The 25126-nt window shown below is 32.7% G+C and overlaps 2 protein-coding genes across 10 annotated transcripts; both read right to left on the bottom strand.

Annotated features, from left to right (window-relative positions):
• Positions 1 to 25: 25 nt before the first annotated feature.
• Positions 26 to 9420, bottom strand: LOC150027771 (exportin-T-like). 5 transcript variants are annotated; one of them, XM_090302205.1, is made up of 14 exons: positions 8582 to 9370; positions 7444 to 8399; positions 7147 to 7236; positions 6968 to 7057; positions 6693 to 6797; positions 6440 to 6499; positions 5828 to 5890; positions 5647 to 5742; positions 3557 to 3724; positions 2424 to 2597; positions 2254 to 2316; positions 2086 to 2184; positions 756 to 902; positions 26 to 494 (listed from the first exon to the last, which is right to left on the bottom strand). In XM_090302205.1, exons 2-14 carry the CDS (start codon positions 8365 to 8367, stop codon positions 405 to 407), a joined length of 2169 nt encoding a protein of 722 aa, XP_090158331.1. In that variant the 5' UTR covers positions 8368 to 8399; positions 8582 to 9370; the 3' UTR covers positions 26 to 404. The 5 variants fall into 5 exon arrangements, with proteins under 5 accessions (XP_090158331.1, XP_090158332.1, XP_090158330.1 ...); XM_090302206.1 differs by having other exon boundaries at positions 2433 to 2597; positions 7444 to 8415; positions 8582 to 9353; XM_090302204.1 differs by having other exon boundaries at positions 7444 to 8415; positions 8582 to 9353.
• Positions 9421 to 11257: 1837 nt separating this feature from the next.
• Positions 11258 to 23557, bottom strand: LOC150027772 (ion channel CASTOR-like). 5 transcript variants are annotated; one of them, XR_016520733.1, is made up of 14 exons: positions 23238 to 23557; positions 23071 to 23154; positions 22339 to 22950; positions 21948 to 22130; positions 20813 to 20872; positions 20537 to 20740; positions 19983 to 20124; positions 19876 to 19913; positions 18450 to 18584; positions 16152 to 16250; positions 15541 to 15735; positions 15255 to 15347; positions 11891 to 12154; positions 11258 to 11672 (listed from the first exon to the last, which is right to left on the bottom strand). XR_016520733.1 is itself a non-coding variant. In XM_090301949.1 (13 exons), exons 1-13 carry the CDS (start codon positions 23547 to 23549, stop codon positions 11454 to 11456), a joined length of 2505 nt encoding a protein of 834 aa, XP_090158075.1. In that variant the 5' UTR covers positions 23550 to 23557; the 3' UTR covers positions 11258 to 11453. The 5 variants fall into 5 exon arrangements, 2 of the variants coding, with proteins under 2 accessions (XP_090158075.1, XP_090158074.1); XR_016520731.1 differs by having other exon boundaries at positions 19876 to 20124; XR_016520732.1 differs by having other exon boundaries at positions 18450 to 18526; positions 18625 to 20124.
• Between the last annotated feature and the right edge of the window lie 1569 nt (positions 23558 to 25126).

Here is a 25126-nt window from a genome sequence, read left to right on the forward strand (position 1 = left end):
TTGTAATTAGGGAGTAAACAGAATAGGAAAACCAAAATTTGAACCTCATATTGACAAGCTTGAAACCGATGGGTGGAGGTGGAGTGTTAATGTTAAGAGAATAGGAAAAATTTACAAATGTGGGACAAAAAGAATAAAGAGCTGGGTGGTGAGGTTGCATGAGGAAGACGTCAAAGCTATATACACAACTCTGCAGAGTGCCCCACCGTTTCATCACCTCACTATTGAGGGCCAACATTTACTGGTCATTCAAAAATTAAATCAAACTTGATTTCATCAAAAACAAATCGTAACTACCTTCTGTAGAAAGAAATCAAACCCCAAACTAGGAGACGGCCAAAAAACAAAGCCATATTTATATATATAGGAAGAGGCCTCGCTAATTTTTCCAATACAAGTGTATGCTATCTGAATACAAGGCTTCCATTCTGCTGTAGTCTCAAATTTTCCACTACTGACTGGTAGAAAGATTTTAGTGCCTTTAAATCTCCACTCTGCACAAAAATATTGTTGTATTTAGCCCACCACAACACATATTCATCGCCTGATTCACCTATAAAAAACACGCACTACTACTACTATTCATATTTTACTTTGCAAGAGACATTACGGACCATAACTAATCTTTTCATCAAATTACTCACAACATAACCATGGCAGATAAGAAGTTCCAGGATGTTATATTGGGAAAAAAGAATTGCATTGTTTCAGAAGGACGATACTCTAAACATTTCATCGCCATAAACTTTTTTTACCTGCAACTTTTGACGATATTGCTCTGCCAGATCTTGTGGGCACTGTGCAGAGGATAATCCTTTTGATACAAAATGAACGAGAAAATCATCCCCAAATTTCTCATACATTACCTTCTGTGCCAGCACAATTTCTCCAAACAAAACAAACTGTACCGAAAATTGAAAATAGAAGGAAGAAGAATGAGTACTAAAAATTGGCATAAACCGTCAAAACACAAGGATAAGAAATTTAGCTTTCTTAGGTATAACTTAATTAAATATACAAATATTTTAAATATATTTTCCAAAATAACAAACACCAAAAACCATATACTAGTATCCTTCAATTACACCCTGATAATTGTTCATGCCATATCACACAATTTTTCCCTCTTTTTTCTTTTTCAGCTAAAGAAATTTCCTTCAAACAAACCAAACACAGGGAACTCATTAGACAAGCCAAAGAATCTGTGTTTGGTTCAACTTATTTTGCAAAAATATTAGTTTATTTTTTCTTACTATCTAATCAGAGCTTTTGATCTAGAACAACAGTTTCAAACATGCACTTAGTTCATAGCAAATCTAAGATCAGGTCAGGAGACACCCTTGAATATACAATCATTTTTAAACAAATAAACAACCATAAGACTAAGGACAACGGATTAGATAAATTTTATTCCAAATTATAATGGATAATATAAAAAAATCATTAATCCATTTTGATCCATCAAAAATTTAATTAAAAAATCTTATTCATCCTGACCTAATTTATAAAAAAATCCATTTCAATCTATCCATTAACAATTTTTTCATGGATACAATCCATCCATAAAAAATAATCTAGACATCTATATAATAAACTCCAGTTACAAACCATAAAAATAATTCTTTAGATTATCACATTTAGACATTTCCAGATTCTAAAATCAAGAGGCATACTCTCTAGTTGAAAATATTTCAATTCTATAATTATGTAACTTGAGCCCCCTTATATTCATGATCCTCCTGTTATTACTTCAAATACAACCATTATTTAGAGTGTTCACTTGTACCCGCATCATTGTTTTTGTTGTACATGTCAAATAAATTTTTAAATTCTGCTTGGGAGCTTTTTTCTTGAACTTCCTCAAATAACATCCATTTTATTAGAGAAACAAACAAGCAAATAGTTTTCTTCAAGGGACAAAAAATGAGACCACAAACTCTTCTGTTATGCAATATAAACAATCGTATAACATGTAGCCAAAGTGAGGACCAGACATATACGCAATGATTTTCAATAGTAGTATCATACCACTTGAAAGAAACAAAGTGGCTAAAAGAATATAAAACAATAATCCATGTATCTTACAGTATTTGCATCATGAAACTCAAAAGATCTGTCCAGCACACTGTAGAAACAGCAGTTTGTAGCAAATGCTTCAATCACAAAACTTCGGAAACCAGGAACCTGTAGACCATTAGACATTTAGGAAAAAAATATAAAAAAATGAGATAACTAGAAGTGAGTAGAATATACCTTTTCCTCGTAAGGCTGGGCACACCAATCTTTAATTAATCTAATAAAAATCTGTACACATGCCTAAATTGCAAAAAAAAGAAGTATGATTTAGAATGTATGTTTTGTCAAAAAAACTGATCCAGGAAAAATAATGACTAAGTTGAATAAATAGAAAAAACTACACATACTTTTCTTACAAGGATATCCTTATGATTACAAGAAGAGAACAAAAGCAACTGCATCACTGGATCCAGGTATGCTTTACATTTTGGGACAAGAAATACAGGAGACAGGTCATGGGTAGTAATCACATGAAGAAATGTATACAATGTTCGCTGAAGTTCTTGCAATTCACGAACTTCCTGAAAAAGGAACACAATAATGATAATCTTATAATCATTTACGTATATTTGAGAGGGTTTATAAGCAGAGAATATGCTAGATGGTAACACTAAAGATGCTTTTCTACAATGGATTTCACATTTGAAACAATTAAGTAATGAACTAAGAAAAAAATTCACTTCATATGAATATGACACAGCACAGCCATATATGACACAGCACAGCGACTAAGTACCAGAATAGATAAGTAGTGTCATTGTTTCTATTGGAAAGTTGCTCTAATTGCGGACCCTTAAGCTCACCCTTAGTTGTGATCACTAGCTGCCTTAATTGAATCCTCAAGGGTGGTATTTAGTTCCAAAGCAAGACACATGACTTAAATAGGTATAGGAAAGACAGACATTGAGTTTGAAACCCTACATTTCTATGATAACAAGGATGTTTTATTTATATTGAGAAAATGAAATCAACACAATAAAGGAGATTTAATATTCTCTAATAAATATCCTCTAATAATAAAGTTATAATGCAGGAATAAATAAAACGTTCCTAATAATACATACACAGTCTAAATATTCTTGATTATAGAAGATCTGCTCCTTTCTATAATTATAAATCATAGAACTCCTAAAACTAGGGCAAATCTTACCTTATAGGTCAATTTTGAAGGATTGTTGGACACTAAGTCCAAGTTCTAAAAAATTCCTTAACCTAAGGTTCGTCAGATAGTCATATTGTAGCTCCAAAACTTGTAGAAAGTAAAAAAAAACATAGAGAAGTGAACATTTGACAAAAGAACAAAAACCAAAGCATAATTATTATCACATAGCACAAGCTCAAACTTCTTAAAATTTGAAGAACAAAACAATCAAATCATAAAGAGAAATCATATAAAAAAGGTAACTTAAAACAAGTACCAGAAGAGAAGGAAAAATATATCCCAGTTATTTATTAGAAAACTGCACCAACATTTTCATACCTCAGTGATTGCATCAGGACCAGTAGAAGGTAACCCATTTCTAGGAATAACACTGAATATCCGCTCAGCAACAGCTGGAAATATTTGCTCCAAAATGTCACGCACCAAAGTATTGAACTTGCAGATAAGTTGATTGAGTAACAAAAGAAAACAAACCATTTGCTTTGGCTGCAATAAAACGTAAACAACATATTACACAGTTTTATCTTTCAACCAAACCAAATGAAACAACCAACTTCAGGTGCAAACATGTATTGAATTTTGGGGTTTTTGCTATAGAGGGAGAAGACAGAAATTACATTACTCAAATATTGATAATTTCGTATGAATAGATATTTTGGATATTTCCATATATTCTAACAGTCAACCTTAAGTTTGATACAAAAAACCCTTTGGCAAAATATACTAAATCATACAATGAGACTATAGAATGCTAGTACAAAGATGGTTCTTAGGGACTGCCCCAGGACCAGCCAAAACTTCAAGTTAATCTGCATGAGCCAGGACTATTTTTTAAAGGTTGTTTCATCAGGATTCCCTAGGAAGACTACAAAGATGTATATTTAGACATGCCAGTAAATCTGAATGGCAGAGATCAAAATTTGAAGAGAAACTCAGCCAGAATATATTTAAACGTGCCAGTAAAATGCATGTTGAAGACGTCACAGCAGTGGACAAAAGCAGTTAAGAAAATGGTTGGAAACAATGGTCAAGTACTACAAAGTACAGCTTTAACAATGGAAACAATGCTAGTACGACTTGATGGAGGACATTATAGTGGTGATTATGAAAATGGTTGCAATGAACAAAGACAACTAAATTGAAAGAACAACCATGAAAACAAAGTAGAATTCCAGCATTGGAAGATTTCTACAGTGGACTGATAACAGCACAGCTCTAGAGATGGTACTGTTACTATATTGAAATTACAAGGTTTTAAGCATAGAAGGAAGAGGAAATAAGGGAATGAACAATCTGAATTTGATATTGATTTGATTATATGTTCATAAAACCTAAAGCACTAAGTTTTATAGATAAAAGTTATAATCAAGAAAATAAAGTAACAAACCAATCCTAAACAATAATGGCAAAAAGGGAATCTAATCTGAAGTATAATTTAAGATAATCTAGATATTATAAGGTATTTTGGACATTTCACATATTCTAACATTTCAAATAGGATCAAAGTCAATGTATGATGCACAAATAAGATACTATCCATATGAAGTTATGATTATTCTAAATAATATATAGGACACGACACCTGTAAAATACATCCCTAGATAAGTATAGAAGTTCACAAAACATAATAAATATATAATTGCAAATTCTCAAATCCAAATAAAGAACATATTTCCAGGACATTATTAAATAAAAGTTATAAATCATTGCAACCTTAAATCATTTCCCATTGTCTACAAATAAAAATAGTATCAAACTCATTCCCTTCTTGAAATTATTCATAAATAGGACATTTTCCATTTTTGGTTCATTAAGGGACAATGCTCCTATGTTTTTATATCATAACATACAATCTTTTCCCATCCTTTAAAGAGCCCATACCCCTGTAGTCCCTACTCGTACCATTTTGAATTTATGTTGGCACTAAAAGGGATTAAAATGAATTATGTAGGATTAAAAGGTATTTAAACTAAGGGTTTTTTATAGAACTAAAAGGGGAAATTTTTTTGCAACTATATGGACCAAATGAATAATTAAACCAAAAATCTACCAAAGATGACAAAATATGACAGACAGTCAGACACCCTGCAGTTAGAGGAAAGGAATATTCTCAAATACCAGAAAGAATTCAAGATGGAATAAAGTAGCAGCGAGGTTACAGCAATATCCGTGCAACATACTAGAATACCAGGTTTAATTATCATATTCATATGCATATCGATCCTAATGAGATCATATATCAAAATGTTCCAATCATGGGAAGATAACATGTGAGGAATATTATTCTCAATGTCATCACATTCCAATGCAAGAAATCTTCAACACACCAACAACAAAATGCAAGGAAATGCATTTATATATAGAAATTTAAAAAGATTTAAGTTAAAGAAATTAGAGATAATACGCACTTCAATTTCTTCAAGTAACTGCTCCAATGCCTTTGGAAGGTAAGGAAAGACAGATGCTCCTAGTGTATCCACCATACGATGTATAAAAGAAGTGACCTACATACCATATATGGATATTACATAAAAATTTACAGATCTATTTTAAGCAAACAGTTTTTTAATCACTAAATCTAATTCATACCTTGTTTCGCAGAGGCTCTACTTTTGGAAATGTAACAAGAACTCGAAGAAGTACATCCAGTGTCTACATAGAAGACAAAATTACAAGATTTAGCAAAACAAAAAGATTAAGAAACCAAACACAAGTTTAATAAAAATAGACACAGACTTGAAAAATTATCAATCACACAAAGCATTATGAAAAGATGGATTCTATACATTATATAGCAAAATTTCCATCATTTTCATCTATAAGATTTGTCAAAACCGTGATGCTCACTTTTAGGAAGTTTTTTTTATTTTATCCTTGCTATAATTTTTTTCTTTATTACATGTGAATCTTGCTATTAATATTAGGATTATGTATTTAAAAACAATCCAATAATTACAGGGATTTGTTTTCTTAGAATTATCTCTCTATATTTCCTAAAATAACCAGCAGGCTCACGTATTTATGGTCCAATGGCCTCTTAAATTGATATGTAGAAGAAATATATTATTCTTTCTAAATTGGCGAAGATTGTAATGAGACTATTTTCTAAAGCTTAAAACAAAAAAACAGAGAAAAACTATACATCTGATAAACCATATACAACTCCAGAGAACTTAAACCAACAATTTTGAAAATACGAACCTGCTTAAACATGAGGCCAATTGCTGGGCGACTAGCAGTTACAAGACGCTCACTAAAGCCCTATATCATGTAAAAAATAGTATGAATGGAGGGAAAACAAAACAGTTGATGTATTTTCCACTACTACCCTGTAAACTTCAAATAAAGACAAACAAACAAAATGTAAATCTTTTTATCACTAATTTATTGAGTTTTGAGACTTCTATAATATATAAAAGTTGGGGAAAGTAGAAGTCTAAATTAGAAAAAGCACCTTACTGAGAGAATTAATTGCCATGATAATTTGCTGGATTACAGCAATTTTGGCATTAGCCTCCTCAACATTCAATAACTTGGCATTTATAAGCAATGCCTCAACCTGTATTAACCGAGGATAGGAAATTATATGCACCAAATACCAACCACAATAATCTCAAAAGAAGAAATGCTTCTGGAAACAAGGGTACAAATAACTTTATGAAGTATCTTGCGATCTTTTGTTATTTTTTTTGGATTAGAAAGTCTCTTGCATTTTAAGTAAAAAACAACCTGCTGACAAAGAGGACTGAGCAAAGAAGAAAGATAATCAGATTGCTTTTCAGGCTGGACATCTTCTGTTCCAATCAATAAACCAATTGCCTGTCAAAGGACCTCAATGCATATAAGAGAAGAAAAATAACAAAAAAATTCACAGAAATGTCCATAATCCTGAAACATTGGGAGAATACCTCAAAAATGTGGCTACCATCTTCCGACCCTGAAAGCTCTTCTGCCGTATAATTCATAATAGTGAATTGGGCAACAGTGTCTTGCAGGCTCTGAATTTAACAGAACATTTTAAAGAATCGAGAAGACAGGCGGTGGAAGTAACCAATCACACAATCCACCCATGCACATCAAGGCCAGACAAAAAGTGCAAGTTAGGAATAGTTTATATATAATTTTGTTTATATATTATAATGCTGAGTGAGTACATTTAAAAAAACAGAAAAACATGAAATAGGGATGGATTGTATAATTGCTACCTGCAAAATAGTCTCTATAAAAGGCACCAACTTCATCTTCAGCAATTTTACAACCCTCATAAACAAATAACTGGCTCTACGACTTACATTGATGTTTGAATGATGTATGCCTCTTTCATCAAGAAAGGCAGCCAGAACCATTGGAATATATTGAGTATTATCCTGAATAAACTTAACATATCTTGTCACTGTCTCCAAGTAAACAAGGGCAACAGGCCTATTAGAGTGACAAGGAAACTTTGTAGATAGAAGCATAAGCACCAGCTCACTCAACAATCCACTCCCAGTTTTCATGGCTTCCTCACTTATGGATTCTCCAAGTGCATATAAAAGAGAAAGTGCACCTTCCACCTCCTCCACATTGCTATTTGAAGATCTAGAAACAGCACTTGCCAACGAATTTCTAATAAACATCTGAGTTACATCAGGTGCTACACGACCCACAGTGCGAAGAAGAACAAACAAATCCTTTCTGAACTCTACCATCCTATCCTCCTCCTCTTTACCAATTTTGTCCATCACATCAAGATTAGCACGGTATGCTTGGTTATAACGGATTAGCACAAGGATAACTTCCAATATCTGCCCAAGATGAAGTAGCTGTTTCTCCCGCAAAGGAGAAAAGCTCTTCAAAATGGAAACATAACCTGAAAGAAATTGAATAATGTTGAATGTAGAATCTACCTCAAAATTCTTCATTACATAGAAAATGGAGGGTAAAACTTCACTCAAAAGCTCCATAGAGATTCCTTTAGCATCCTCAGAATTTATGCGTTTGAAGCAATCCAAGGCCTCTACAGCATACCCAGTAAGCAATGCAGCTACATCAGAGACCAGCTCGGCATCATCATTCTCGGTCACTAACCTAACTACACGACTAATATGAAGGCTTTGCAACAACGACAGTTTGGATTGGGGCTCCATTCGCTTAGAAACAACTGCCGACAAGCATCTGACTGCAGCACCGCGAAGCTGATCAGACAGAGAACCAACCAAAATCAAATCAAACAACAAAGGGATAAAAGCATCATTGACTATCAACCCAATGTCTATCCAAGAAATATATCTCCTCATGGAGTCTAACACACTAGTGCATAGTTCTTGATCAGAATTCCGGTACATGGAAACAATGTCATACCAAGCCCTGACTATCTGAGAGACACACTGCTGTCTCATTGCATCTTTAATCCGGCTCGCAACAGTCAACTCCTCCTGGGTTCTAGGGTAGTCCAAACTAATCAATTCATCATCCAGGGCATTCAAAACTCGACAGAACATGTCTATGACCACGTTTCCCTTGTTCAAGTGTGGAAAAAAATCAACAAAGACGGAGGACCAAACCAAAGGGTAATCGAAGTAAATCAAAGTTATCAAAACCTGTGCAAGTTTGTTCTTTATAAAGGCAGGGCCTTCCAAAACCCTTGTGAGGTTCTTGTCTTCGAGGCACACAATTGAAAAGACGGAGCCCCTGATCATGTGCCTTTCATCTGGGGTCATTGTCAAGTACCGGGTTCGAATGACTTCATGTAAGGTCTGTAGGCACCAAAACTGGACTTGAACAAGATTAGAAAAGCATAATTTTTCAATGCAAAGTCTACAAATTGATGGCTTCTCCTTAATAGAGTTACAGTAAAGTTTGGCTTGTTTCTTCAAGTCATCGTCAAGGGCACCAGATTCATCAAACATAATAAGAATCCCTTTCTCGAGATCATCCATGGTGTTGTTCTAAAGAGTGGAGTTGTGGGGTGTGGAAGGATGGGTCTCGGCAAGGGCAGGTTTTGAGTTACGGATCAATCAATGGAGGAAGAACCTAATAACATAAATATGGGTTATGGGTTAGGGTAGGGTTTTTCCTTCGCTTCTGTCCCTTTCTCTCTGTGTCTGCTGTTCAAGGTTTTGTTTTTCTTAACACTAATGGGAGGGATTTGGATTGCCGTTTAACTTTTGATTTTTTTCTATAACCAAAAAATCTATTACGTTTTCTTTTCTCTTTTCTTTTTTTATTTATTTATGATTCTATTATTTAGTGATAATATCTTTTTACTTTTTATATTTTAACAGCTCCTCCCCCTTATATTTTATATTCTTAACACACATTTTTTGTTTAAGTTTATCTTTAATTTTTATGATAATTAAATAATTTCTTAAGAATTACATAAAGCTTTCAAAAATTACAATTTTGAAAAATCTTTAGAAAGTCTTAAAATCTTTTGTCATCTAAAACATGATTTCTTGATTTGAAATTTGAAAAATGGTTAATATTTTGTAAAATCACCATTTTAATCTTAGAGTTTAGATCAATTTAATTATTAATAAAAAATTTAAAAGAAAAATATTTCTATTCCATTTCTTTTATAAAATTCATGTTAATCATAAAATTTGACATTTCAACTTGTTATTATATAAAATAATTTATTAAATAGAAAAATAAAATAAACGAGTACTTTTTTTTAATATTACTTCATGTATAACTTAATTATCATAATATTTTTATTAATATTAGTTGAACCATTGAATCTGTATTTTACTAGTTTAATAATGGCTCTGATTTTAAGAACGTTGGTTTTCACAATAAGGTAAAATATTTTTATATGGTCCTTTCATCCAATTAAAAGTATAATTATTATAAAAATTGACAAAAAAAACTATTATACATGAATTTATATTTGAATAAGGATATCAAATAATTTTTGCTGTGTTAGTGCATAGTCATTTTTAGGTATATTATCTAAGTAATATATAAGTAACTATATTTAGTAAGTATTTATATCTTCACTGTTATAAATGAATTAATTTTTTTTATCAAAATATATTATAACATTGTGTTTACATAGTGGGTTGGGTTTAGTTTTGCTTAAATCATGTTTTCATATTGAAAAAGTCTAAAATGTCGATGTTTTAAACTTTTGGATTATTAAATTTAGAAACATAGTATTCTTTAAAATACATTTTTAATTTGGAAACATAGTATTCTTTAAATTGTGTAATTCAAATGTATTTCTGGATTAAAAATATATTATAGATTTTTAATTATATAATTTAGAATATATTTATAGATTACACAATTTGACTATATATTTAAATATATTTTTAGATTTGTAGATTCTATAATTAAAATACATTTTTAAAATTTGAATTACATATAATTTAAAATTAATTTCAGATTATGTGATCGAAATATTTATGACATGAACCATTTAAACTTTTCACGCTAAGAAAAAAAGAGAGTATAGAAATAATAAGAGAAAATGTCTATAATCATAATTGCTGGGTGACTTTTTTGTAATATTTTCTTTTTAAATCCAGTTCTAACCAAGCCGTCACAAATTAATTGGATGGAGTTATTTTCCAACATTTAAATTTTATAAATGATAAAGAATATTACTATATTAGGGATTTAAGATGTTAAGATAGATTGATTCTATATATTGTCTTATATATACTAACTCAGTTTTCTAATGTGAAATAACTTTAACATAGAAAAAAAGTACAACTTTTTAAATTTAATTTATAAACATCAACCATCAAAGAATCAACATCTGTCTATTTATAAACATATATTTCAAACCCAATTGTCTATTTAATAAATTGTCCAATTTTAAAGTGTTTTTGTTTGTCTCTAATATAATAAATGCAAAAATTTGGACATGGTGATTTGAAATTAAGTATGAGAGAATTCAAGAGATTCAGTTACCATAAATGGGATGCTTCATTACATAGCCCAGCTTGCATTGCTTTAATGGCAATCCATCCATTCAGTTATTATAAAAAGAGAAATGAAAGTCAGTTTAGACCCTAAATATCAAAATCCCAATTTTAGTCTCTAATTTTCCAGAAAGTAATTCATTTTAATTTTTTTCACTTCCTTTAATTAACTCTAGTTTTACACCAAGTGAACTTACAAAGTAAGAAATCAAAAAGAGGTGATTTGATTAACCAATGCTTACAATTTTTTAAGTATAAGATTGGAGTTGATAACTCCAAAACCACCTGCATCAATATCCTTTGCCTCATTCCTTTTCAGTAATCACCACAAAAACATCCTTCAATGACCACTTCCTTCTGTCAGTTTTGGCTGGGGGGTTAATCACTGCCCTCTCTGCATTATCTAAACGGTACCCAATCACAATCTCTCTTCTCTGCCTAGCTCGTAACATTATTTCATAGAAACTCAATTCTTCACCTTCACAAAGGTATAGATCTGCAGGCCTTATATGCATCTCATTTCCCTAACAGAATTCCAGAAAAGAAAACTCATTAAATTATGAAGCATGTCCCACAGATATTCAGGTTAACTCCAAGGGATGTGAATTTATCAATTTGCTATAACATAGGAACTACATAACGTAACCAAAAAGCAAACTTGGCAGGACTTTCAATACTTTTGAGATAATGTATGCAAAACATGTAATATAATCTGTCCCTTAACTTTATCAAAAGAATGTACCTCCTCCGCAAAGAGCTCCTCCAATACATCATTTATCTGCCGATCTTCTGCAACCATGGCCAAAGCCATGCTCACAAGTTCATTTGATAAAACATAATCACTGATCCTTGACATAGAGAGAAGATTTTTTGTCCTAGGGTCCAAAATTTCACTAATTATAACAGTTTTATCAGAAGCCTGCTTCATTTCCCCAATCCATGAGCCTTTAGAGAAGCTTCCTCCATGAGTTTGACTGGCCATAGCTACATAAGGAAGACGCCTAGCCTGAAATAAAACATCAAAAGCTTCAGAAACAATATAACAAGAAAATACAAGATTATTGAAACTCCCAGAAAAGAAGTCAAATACGTAAGCTTCAAGGGAAACTAGGATCAGTTAATAAGGCTTACGACAAAGAAAAAATAATTTAAAGTTCATCCAGTAATTGATCGTAATATTCATGAGTGGAAGTCATGAAGATCATCCAATTGTGTTGGCAAAGGATACCACATAGATGATGCAACCACACATAGCATATTGCGGTTTTAAAAAAATATAAAGTAAGAATATAATATCTCAATCTTGATACCAACGTACCAACAAATGTTTAAAGAAAAAGACTTATGCAGAAGAATCCTAACATTTTCTAAAGCCATAAAAATAAAAACTCATTCTCCGTGCTCCATATAACAATCTAATATTCCATGTACAACATTCTAACCATGTAATTTCAACTCTATCATAGACAAATGGCAGATCAAAGACATTGAACCAATGGGGGCAACAATATATTTGCACACTTTCACTACAATCCATGGGTTTAACACTTAGTTGGGGGTCAATATATAAATAATTTAAGGGTGCAAAAATATAAATTTAGGGGTGCAAAAAGCAAAGATTTAATATATTTAATTTTAAGTTCACAAATATGAGAGGGTACAACTATGAACCTCAATTAGCTTTGTGTTCGCCACTGATCATAGATTCTTGTAAACCACAACAACCTTTCTTATCATACATTGCTTTATCTTTTTTCTTTCATCCTGACATATTAGAGCTCTTAACTCAAGAAACATCCCCTTCACTAAATTGCTATTGTCATACACTGCTTCAGGATCAATCAATTTTACAACCCTTTTGAGCAAGGGATGTCGTTTACCACTCTCTCATGATCGAAACGAACTAAGATCCTTCCTTGTCCAAAGGAATATAAAGTTTTATTATCTTTCATCATCTCTTAGGCAATAAAGAGTACACCACTTAGTGAATATAGCAGAATAGAAAATTATCAAGATGAATTACAGACACTATACTATGTCAGATTTCATCATAAAACCAATTGACATTAAGTGAAGTTATGCAACAGATATATAAGCCCTCCACTGTCTACCATACGAGGCGAGCCTATCAAAATAGATGATATACCAAAATGAACTATAGGCTCTGATTTCAAATCAAATTTCATCTTAAAACAATTGACATTAAGCAATGCCCAATATATAAGTTGCATATCAAGAATTGAGGCAGGTGATGTGGAACTTCCCCACATTAGTGACCTTTTTTCTTTAAAAACCATCTCCCTTTATCCTGATTTAAGCTCATTTATCTAATTATAACCAATTTTATTTTATTTCTTAAACAACTTATTATTTACTAAAATTACAAAAAATGCAAGATGTTTTTAGTGTCATAGCTTGAAACCCTTTTTCCTAATTTGTGCTTTTTGTTCAAACTCATGTATGCATCAGTGAGGGAATGAACTCGATGATTTTCCCTTGATATTCAAAGTATCAAATTGGAATTCTAGTAGGAACGATCCCACTTTGTTTTGGTCATGTCCACTCCATCACCCCACCAACAAACCCTTTCTTTGAAGATCATAGGGTTCGGTGTGCCTTGTTAAGTGCGACATACCCAAGTATTTAAGACAACACCTTCTTCATGTGCCTTCTATTCGAGGAGCTTTATTATGTGCATGTCGTACACATGCTAAATTTTGGTTGTCACAATTGACTGCCACCACAGTGCTCATCAATGGTACCTAGGTCAAGGCTACCATCATTAAATTCATGTCCCCATCATTACATGTCAGACACAAAGAAATGGTCCCTACATAATTCATGTCCTTCACCATCAAACACTTCTACTATGAATCCCAATGACGATAATTTAGACTGGCCCATTGCTCTAACAAGGTATTCGATCTATTCAGATTCCTCATGTGATGTAGGGCTTCGGGTTGAAAAGAAGTGAAGTAGGCCATTTAGTGTTCTCTCAAGTTTGAAAGAGAATAAATTCTTTCTTATATTTCTCATTACATACATTGGATATATATACATAGATGAGTTGGGTATTTTCGGAAACAAACAACGCATATCCTAATAAGCAGAATCCCTTAGATTGTGGGACTGTTATGCTAGAAATAAAAACAAGAGATACAGCAAAATATAAAGAATTAAAACCAATAAATACAAAATTAAAACTAATAAGAATCAAATCTGGAAAAATCCTAAAATATCTCAACATGTTCCATTACCATACTTCTCTTTGAAAAAAGTGTTTATTTTGATGAAATAGTTATTATAAGGAATGATACCACTTAGCCGAAAACACATTTAGCCACTTTTTAACCAAAGATCTTGTCAGTCTAAAATAATTTCTTGGTATTATGATGGCCCAATCGAAGGAAGGCATTGTGATCTAGAGAGAAAAGGTGCTATAGATATTTTGGAGGAAATATGCATGACTAATTGTAGTCCTATAGATCCAAATAAAAAATTTAATGGTTAATTAAGGTGAACTATTAAAAAAATCACGAGAAATAGGATTTTAGAGGGTAAACTCATGTGTCTCATAATCACAAGACCTGATCTTTCTTTTGTAGTTTGGGTTGTTAGTCAATTCATATGCAAGACCCTCGAATTCACCATTGGAATGATATTATACACATTCTTATATATATATATATATATATAATTATATGTGCGTGTGTATATATACATATATGTATATATAAAGGCTCTTGAACTAGGATTATTATATGAGGACAAGGGTGATTACTAAGTTTTTCAAATATTCTAACATGTATGTATTCCTACACATGTCTGTATATATAATATACATGAATGTATGTATACGTGTATGTACAGTTCAGTAAAGGAATGCACTCTATGATTTTTCCCTTAGTAATCAAAATATAAAGTATGCAATTTTCTATCAACGTCAAATGCTTAGATGCTTTTTTTAATGTCAACAATTGGGCATTACATGATCTACACATAGAGAATGATAATGCTTGTTTAGTAGCAGAAGAAATCGGCTAGCATATACATAGACTGTTATCAAGATATATCAAAGCTTAAATTTCGTTAGACTACAAACTCACTTGTATGTCACGAATTAAAAGTAGAGTGGCAAGAGATCTAGAGTCAGCTTGAATTGCTGAATCCTCTACTGATTCATCAGCCAAAATCAATATCTGCAAAGGCCAGAATATCCACCACAATTTCAAATGATTCCCCATTGTGAAAAATTGTGTAGGCAGTACGCAATAATTATGGAATTACTTTTTCTTATTTAAAAAAGAAACAATACATGGGTATTTAAAGAAAAATGAAATCCAAATAAAAGGAAATAAATCTCCTGAAATAAAGTCTATAAATTTCACTTACTGAATCAAATGATTCCAGAGGAAGGCTTTCCAAGTGGCGGCGTATAACAGCATTCCCATCACGATTAACCAGAGATATGTTTTCTAATCGATTTATGTCAAGGCCACCATCAGTTAGCTTCTTTTCTCTTTCTTTTTCTGGAACATCATTGAACATCCAGAGTTCTGATCCATGTGCTAAAGATGCATCCAAAACCTAAACAAATAGAGAGAACTTGGACAGGCCCAAAAAAGTATTCATGCCCACCACAAATAAACAGTTGCAAGGACAGAGGAATGCCGTGACTCCCCCAAAAAATTTCTTAATATATCACATCAAGCGTAACTTTTATCTGACTCTTAAAATTAAATATTTTATATATTGCCTTAGAAGAAACAAAATCAGAATTGAATATGTTGTGTTTATGGTTTATAGGCAAAGTGTATGGAGTTTAGAGGAAACAAAATTTCCTCTAATTATGTGTATTTATTATAACAAACTATTTAAGCCTTGTTCCATGGTGTCATTCAAACACACGGGTTCAGCATCTTATGCCTCTAATTCTCTATTTCATACACTACGGTAACTGAAGTAAAAACGGGACCATAGCCACAAATTTTTTATATTATTACCATGATCATATCCTCCATATCACGCCTCCAACCACAAAAAAGGATTCTCTCAGGAGATTTTGGATAAACAAAGTCCTTGGGCAAGCTTCCCCTCCAAACCTGAAATCAACAAGGAAAGGGCGCAAGAAACCATATCATTCAATCTCTCTTCAAAAAATGGTCTTGACTTCCTTGGCTTTACTATTCTCAATGTGTAACAAAGATCACTGTTAGCCCTTGATAAATAAGTTTAAAGCCCACAACAAAAAATGTTATCCAATGAACAAAATTTACTAGAAATTTGTTGAGCTGTAAGTGTAGATTGTAAATTAAATGTAAACTATTTCAGTGTATCAAGTTTGAAATCCTTGGAACTTATGGATTCTATGTAGGAGACTGTCTACGAAGTTATTTCCGACTATTACGAGATTGCTTCTGATTATTAGGGGTGATTTGCTTCGTTCTACCTAGCCCTGTACCATTATATAAAAAAATGTGTAATCTCATTTTGAAATTATCATTGAGAATCATTCTATTCTCTATTTGAATTGTAATTTTTCTCATTGCATCAGAGCTCTAGTTTTTTCCTTGAACTCTGTTAAGAAAAAAACTAGTTCTAGGAATTAATCAAGAACCTGAAGAACATAGAGGGAACCTTAGGAGGAAAAGGTTATGAAAAGCCATGATTGAAGATTCTCAGAATAACAGATATGTGTTTACAAGAAAATAAATTACATGAAAAACAATTAGCTAACTTGGTACTTATAGCTAACTTCACTAACTCTTTTCTAACAGTCTAACATAACCTCCTTCTGTATACACGTTTTTATTTCATAACAAGTTCTGATCTCTTCTTCCCCGTTTCAGTGTCCATCATTGTTGCAACTTCTCTAGAAAGCCTTCATTGATGTTTTCTCTCTCCCTGGACAGCCTTCATTGCTGCTACAACTCTCTTTTATTTAGTGGTTCAACCTACATATCTGTCACTCTTTATTCTGTGACTGTTCAGAACCTACATCATATCAGGATCTGAATCTTAGACCCTCATATCAAACAATTGAAATTCAATTTAGGATTTCAGCTCTGTGCAGAAGATTGGCGAGATTCAAAAGTATTCAGGCCTTTTATAGGAACAATGGAGAAAAGTATCTTACCTGGTCCCAAACTGTGCGCACACACCTCAAGGGCAGAGGAGAATTCTATACAATTTAGGTGGGTGGGACATTCTTGGCTATTCCTAACAATTGATTTCTCTTATGGCTGGGATCCACTTCTAAGTTCTAACTAATGTATTCATGCTAGACCTGCACTTAACTTGTGTACTTGCTACTATGTTATTGCTGCCAACAACCATGCAATTCATATAAAGGTTGACATTTTCCTCTCATCATGTCATTGCAGTTTTATTTCTAGCAGAAATGCCAAGATGCAAGCTTCTTTCATGGTTCTTGGCTTGAATAAACCGAGTGGAACTGCATATCCCTCTTGCAAACCAGCCATACAATTAGTATCCTTAACATGGAAGTAAAAACAAATATTTTAATGTTTTTGAAGAATTCTGAGGGGGGCATTCTTGGCCATTCCTAACAATTGATTTCTCTTATGGCTGGGATCCACTTCTAAGTTCTAACTAATGTATTCAGGCTAGACCTGCACGTAACTTGTGTACTTGCTACTATGTTATTACTGCCAACAACCATGCAATTCATATGAAGGTTGACATTTTCCTCTCATCATGTCATTGCAGTTTTATTTCTAGCAGAAATGCCAAGCTGCAAGCTTCTCTCATGGTTCTTGGCTTGAATAAACCGAGTGGAACTTCATATCCCTCTTGCAAACCAGCCATACAAACATCTACAGGGAATATTTCAGATGACCAAAGTTTACAGGGAATAGCATCAAATTCATCATTAATTTTTCCAAGGTGTGACATTGTCACAGACTAATCAAATCGTAAAAGTGATATTGATAGTGTGTAATTGTCAACCTTCGCTGCAGTCACATCCAAGATTATTGGAGGCATTGTCCTTTTCACATACTAATTGCTGAAGCAGATTTTTTATTATGTATCAACCTTCATAAGCCTCTGCTCATTTTGAATGAAATGTTCTTCTATTTTACACATCATCGCCTGGGATCTTGTTTTAATGTCCAGGGGTGAAAAAATTATGGTCTAGTGGCTGTCCATAGCCAGCTCTTGATACCATCGGTAAAGAATTTAAATGGGAAAAAAAGCAAAAAGAGAAAGAATGAGCGGGAGAGAGAAGAATAACATAATAGGACGGTGGAGAAATAAAAAACAAATAGACTGTGCACAACCTTTTTTTTCTCCTAGACTTCTTCTTAAGAGGAAATTCCAGTGATAGATGATGATCAATGTAAGCTCCCTCCTTGAACTACCAAAAAGGCCAGCAAGTATTGTCAAACCATTGGGCCCATCCGCTTCAATAAACTCTGCTCCAAAATAGCAAATAAATCAGCTAGTGACACATACCATGAGGTACTCAACCCTCCCATTGAATCTTCCCCCACAGTTTAATTCAATTTTCCAAGATTCTCTAAACAGAACTCAAGTAAAAGAGCTGTTTCTGAAACAAGTTTAAGAATCCAACCCAAGTCCTGAAATCTGAGACAGTGGACAGAAACAAACAAATAAATGAAGTCCCTTCCATCCCTATAGATGATCTAGATCTTCTCAGTTAGAAAAGGTAATAGAAACTGAAAACTGTTTATCCTTTCTCTAATTATGTTTCACCTTATTGCTTATCAGCTAACCATAAAAGGCTATTCCTGAGTCTAAATTTAGTTGTACCTAAAACTATTTCTAAGGCCTTGTCAAAAAGGGAAACCTCTTCAATGTTAAGAATGCATATCTCCACTGCAGCCAAGATTGAAAATCTTAGTTTTCCACAAGGTTTTTGAAGAGACAAATAAATAACAGTGTGCAAACTTTGGAAACCTGTTTATGACAGGTTTAAAAAGGTCATGAAAGAATTTAGGAACAAAAAAAATGCTAACAAAAGGTTACACCCAAGGTTATGGAATTGATTATTAAGAAACATTCTTCTCAGCTAACAAACTGAACACTAAGAATTCTGTTAAACTTAGCTATATTTAAGTTGGAAACCTCTTCAAAGTTAAGGATGCATATCTCCATGGCAGCCTAGATGAAAAAATCGAGTATTCCACAAGGTTTTAAAGAGACATAAACAAATAACAAAGTGTGCAGGCTCTGGAACAAACAAAGCCAAGGAGATCACACTCTCTTTATCAAACATTAAGTGATTTCCATGATCTAATAATCATCCTAGGAATGAAAGACATGTATTCTTTGGCTCAAGGGGGGTGTTGAGCTGTAAATGTAGATATTGTAAATTAATTGTCAATATCATAGTGTATCATTAGGTTAGAATCAAAGGAGTCTATCTGGGAAGTTATTTCTAATTATTAGAATATTTTTCTAATTATTACAGGTGATTTATTTTCTTCTATGTAGCTTGTACCATGCTATAAATACCTGTCTAATATCATTTTGAAATTATCAATGAAAATCATTCTATTCTCTCTTCAGATTCTGTGATTTTTCGTAAGATTCATTACAACTTATTACATGCCACAAATTAGCTCGAATAAACTCCACTTTTTATTATCATTTGACCATGTATTTGTCATGACCAAACCATGGAAAAAACATTAATAGAGAAAAAGAGAACTGAGAAACAGGAATTTATGTGAGACAAAGCACCGTAGGCAAGGATGCTGGGGCATATGTATCATCATCCTCTGCAATAACCAGAATCTCATCACCTTCTTGTAGAACATAGGAGTCATCTGGATTCAAAATAATTTTACCATCGTACGATGCAACTTTGATTCCACAAGGAATTGCAGCAGGAAAGCTGATTAATACATCCTCAAATTGCATGCCTTCCAACTGTGGCCATCTTTTGATGTAGAATTCACAATTTTCAAATCCTAGTATGTCTTCCCAAATCTGCCAAAGAGAGCTCATCAATATTTTAGAAAAAAGTTTTATTAGAGAGAAGACACGGGGATCAATATCTCATCTTCAACTGTATTGCAATTGCAAAAAGAAAACAAAGCAGAACAAGGACAACCCAATAAAACTCCCCAGTCACTCTACAAATCTGAAAGAAAAAAAGGTAGCATGGACAAAACACCAAAAGGAGGCAACAAGGAAAATCCTATCTTACAAAAAATGGAAGGATAGGGAAGAAGATCACCCAAAAAAATACAAGTAATACACCATACAAACAAACAACAAGCATGTAGTTATTCTTGTTAAGAATTATATAACTTGAAACCAATAATCGAGGATTTCTGCACTGGATTAACATTATGAATTATGCAACTTAGAACACCATGAAATGGTAGTAGATGATGACCTGTGCAAGTCCAGGCTGCCTAGCACACTGAATCATCAAGCGACCAATGACATCATGAGCTACAACAGTTTCAACAAGATCACCACCCACAAGTTTAACAAGGACTTCATTGTCTAGATCACTCAATTCAACCACTATGTGCCCTCGTAATCCTTCTTTTACTCCAGTCAGACTTAAGACTGTTCTCAATGCTCGGGCATCACTCTGTACCAACAAAAAGTAAGTTAATGGTTACCCACCCTCATTAAACTTGGAGCACATATTAATCAATCAGACCTGATCAGCATTCCCATCTTCAGCAAGGACTATTATAGCACGTGCTTTTGAAACAGAAACCTGAATATGACATGGTTTTAGCAAGCAAATATACAAATTAAAATAGGGCAGCATCTTCCACCAGAAATGAACATTTATGCAATAATATACCGTAACAAGTGAAGAAAAATAGCACAAGATTAAAACAAAAAGGCTAGTGGCAGTAAATGGCATTTTTGCATAACAAGTTATCAACAGGTTACACAGCATAGTAATTAAACCATCAGTCATATGCTTCTGATAGATATGGTCAAAATGTAGAGATTAATGGAAAGAAAAGGAGGAATTTTATTAAATATGCTTCTCCTACTCTGGTCTCTTCCTCCCAGAAGTAATTGACAAACGTAGAATTTAATTTTATTTGCTTCCTCTATTTATATCCTACCTCTGCTACTGTAGTTAAAGTGATTAATTAACTATAACAACTTCTCTAAAAAAAATTCTAACAAGGCCTAACAGAGGCCGACCCATTTGGCCCTTTGGATTATTCTTATTTCTTCTGATCTGATAAATATTTTCTAATAAGGGCACACTGCTTGCTAAGAACTAACATCTTCCAAATTGCAATGTGCCTGAGTTCTTACAAGTTACAGCAGCAGAAACAGATTTGGCTAAACCCTGACAGCAAGTTTAATTTTATAGAGTTTTGGCAACTATAACTGAACCAATTATAAATAGGGTTAGGGAAGCTTCTCCTACACGCTTCACTCCCTGTCCTTGGCTATAAATAGAGCCCTTCACCTCTTATAAATTCAGACTTGATTTGATGTAAAGAAACTCTGACATTTTGAGTTCAAACTCTCTTAAGTTCTCACTCTCACTCTTGCTAGGGTTCTTAGAAGAAGGAACTCTTCTTCAGACAAGCTTCAATGTGAAGCTAGCTTAGTTGCACCGTGCCTTCACCCCACTTCCTCCTATAACTACTTCCGCTGCCTCTCATTACTCATTCCTTCGGTACAAAACATCTCACGCTTGGAGCAATCTCCGTCACTATTGCTCTTGAGAATCCTTTAAAATATATGTTAACATTAGAATTCATTATTATACCAGAGGTAAAGAAAATCACAATTCCAAAAGGTTAAAGTAGATCCTACACCTTTTTCAGATCAGCCACAATCAGAGGGCTGCCACTTCTGCATATGACAGATGTTCCCTTGAAATCGAACTCCATTTTTGCAATATCAAGCTCCATTTCTTCCTTGTCTCGCTCAGCCATCACTGCAACAGTTCCTCCACCCAGACTCTCATTGGCTATGGCAAGCTGATTTAGTAATGAACCCTACACATCCAATCACATTATTTAAGGTCAAGACACGTGAGTATTTCAAAAAAAGTCAACCAAAGAGGTAAATCACTTGGCCAAACAGTAATAAATTGATACATGTTTGAATTGATAATGAATTATTCATTCGTTCGTTGAAAATTTCATAAGGACGGTTACAAGACAAGACAAGACAAACCAACAGATGGTAACACCAGAGTCTTACCAATTTATCACTCCAACCAAGAATTAAAGTATGATTTTGCTCAACCACCTCGCTTTTTCCCTTCCTCAGCGAGTCAAATTTCTCAGATATTGCGTCGGACACAAGTCCAAGCATCATTGCAAATATAAGCATCCCACCAAAGCTAATGGAAATCGCAACTAACCTAGGACCAATACCTTGAGAGCTGGCATGATTGCCAGAATCAGCAACGTAGGTCCAAGATAACCAGAGGCAATGTGCTAAATCCTCGGTAGTTACCCCAAAAAGGGCCAATCCTCCAAGTAAAATTAGCAACACCGTTGCCACTAACAACACGAGGGGTTTAGCATACGGGTAAACCGATAAAAAGACATCAACCCGATATGCTAGTTGCTTGTTTAGAGAAACTCTTTCGGATAAATTGTCAGAAAATATTGATTTCGACACATAGTCTATGTACTTGAAAATGATGAGAGGGATAAAAAGAAGTATGAAGGAGAAAAAAAGGGCTAGATTTCTTTTGAAATTTTCGCTTAACCCAGAATTAGCGTCTTGAGATGAAGAACTTGTCACGTTGAAGGTGTCCAATTGGTGGCAGGCGTGTAATATGATATTAAGGCCGAGAATATCACCCTACAAAGAAAAGTTTAGTTTGGTTAAGTTGTGAAGGATGAAGGATGATATTGAAGAGCAGAATAGAAGTAATCTGATTTGAGATGAAAGAGTGAGCGTATAATATAGAAGTAGCCTTGCCTGCAACTTAGTGAGTTGACTTTCTAGATGCGCATTACGGAGGAGAAGCAGAAGCAGCAGCAAAAAGAAAACAATAGTCAACGTCTGCACCCACACGGACATAAAAGAAGAAACAGTGAGAGGAGAGAGAGAGAGAGACAGAGCGACAAGAGCAATCTAGTACCTACCAGGAGAGCAAACTGGAAACGAGATTGCGAAGGGAATATAAGGTTATTGTTGGGAGATGAGTTAACGTTGTTTTGAGTGTCGGAAAGCTGAGGTTTGTCGTTAGTGAGAGTGTGAGTCCGGGGGAATTTAACTCTACGGCGATGACGGATGCGAGTGAGGGTAGGAGGAGTGTAAGGCTTTGAGTTTGAATAGAATCGATGGCCATACTGCGAAGAAGAAGAGGACCGCAAGAACGATGGCGACGGGAAGAACCAGTCCCTGCCGGAACCCGATGTCTCCGAATCCATATTACCCTTTCTATTACTTAACATAAACTAATTTATTCTAGCACTAGCCTTGTTTAGAAGGAAAAACATACGGATAATTCTTTATTTTTATTTAATTAGCGAAAAATAAAGCAAAACAAATTAAGTTTTCAAAATTTTTTTCAATTTTCTTATGACATTATAATTCTTTTATCATAATTTCCACAAGTTAATTTTTATTAACTTATCATCAAATTTTATATCTAGGCCATTTTAATTTGACATAAAATGACAATAGTCAATGCTAATTGAAAATAATATTGATAATATTCATGTACAAATTTTTTTATAAATATATGAGGACACTTAATATTTGTTTTCTTTTTCGAATTTTATATAGCAAGTTATCCATACACTTGAGTTCATAAATACTTTGAACTGTCACATTCTGTGGTATCAAAAGCTAAAGATAAAATTAGAAAAGATATTAAAAAATAGATCATACTTAGTATGTCTAAAACCTTAAACTATCAATCATTTATAATAAAAACAATGAAATTTTGAGAATGTAATTTTCGATAACTCTTGAATTAAGAAATTATAAAAAGGTATTAAAAAATAATTTATATTTAAATATTTTCTTTGGAAAGAGAAATGAATATAACTTTTTTAACAAAAATAAAATAAAATAGAATGTTTACATAAAAAAAGTCATTATCTTAATAATAATGATAATAAAATTATAAATTTTTATACAAAAATAATATATACAACATATTAAAAAATATATATTAACATTAATTTCAAAATAAAATATTTCCTTTTCATATGAAATATATATATATATATATATATATATTAACAAATGCGATTAATTATTAAAGTTAAAAAGGGAACATAATATATTAATTAAGAAATATTGCTGAATATATTAAGTTAAATAGAAATTATAAATATATAATAAATCAATTTTTATTAATTGTTTTAATTTTCTTAACAATTGTTTATTATTTGTTTTGAAGAATTATCGTGAGATGTTACATTCTTATTAACTGGAACCAGATGTGACATGATGAAACCTAACCACAAAGTGTACACTGTGTCGTAAAATAATTAATAGACTACTCTTCTATTCGATTTACAAATTTATGTCATTATTCAACATAAAATAAGAAATAAAAGTATTAAAAATAAATATTTTTAGATTATAAATTAAATTAAATTTTATTTTAATTTAATTTGTTTTAGGCTGACTTTTATTGTCCACTTAGAATATTTTACTCCTGTACTTATTTTAATTATTATCTTATAATCAGTCAAATTACAATATCTTTTAATATACAGTATATTATTCTTTCTTATTGATCTTCGGAGACTAGAGCTATATTTTGATAAGTAGAAATATAATAAAATATAGTAAATTAAAATGAAATGGAAAAATATAGGTTAAAAAAAACATCCATTTGCTTTGGTATGCTACGATGAAATGTTAATTGTATTTTACATGATCGAGACGATCGAAGTTATACATACATCGATACTATTTTGAGAAACTTCACAATATTTCTTGGAAACTTAAAATGATAAATTAAGAAATAATAATTAAAATCAATTAAATATTTAAAACAGTTTGTATTGTTAGA

The sequence above is a fragment of the Phaseolus vulgaris genome, chromosome 5 (assembly GCF_051622355.1).
Source record: "Phaseolus vulgaris cultivar YP4 chromosome 5, ASM5162235v1, whole genome shotgun sequence".
NCBI lineage: Eukaryota > Viridiplantae > Streptophyta > Magnoliopsida > Fabales > Fabaceae > Phaseolus > Phaseolus vulgaris.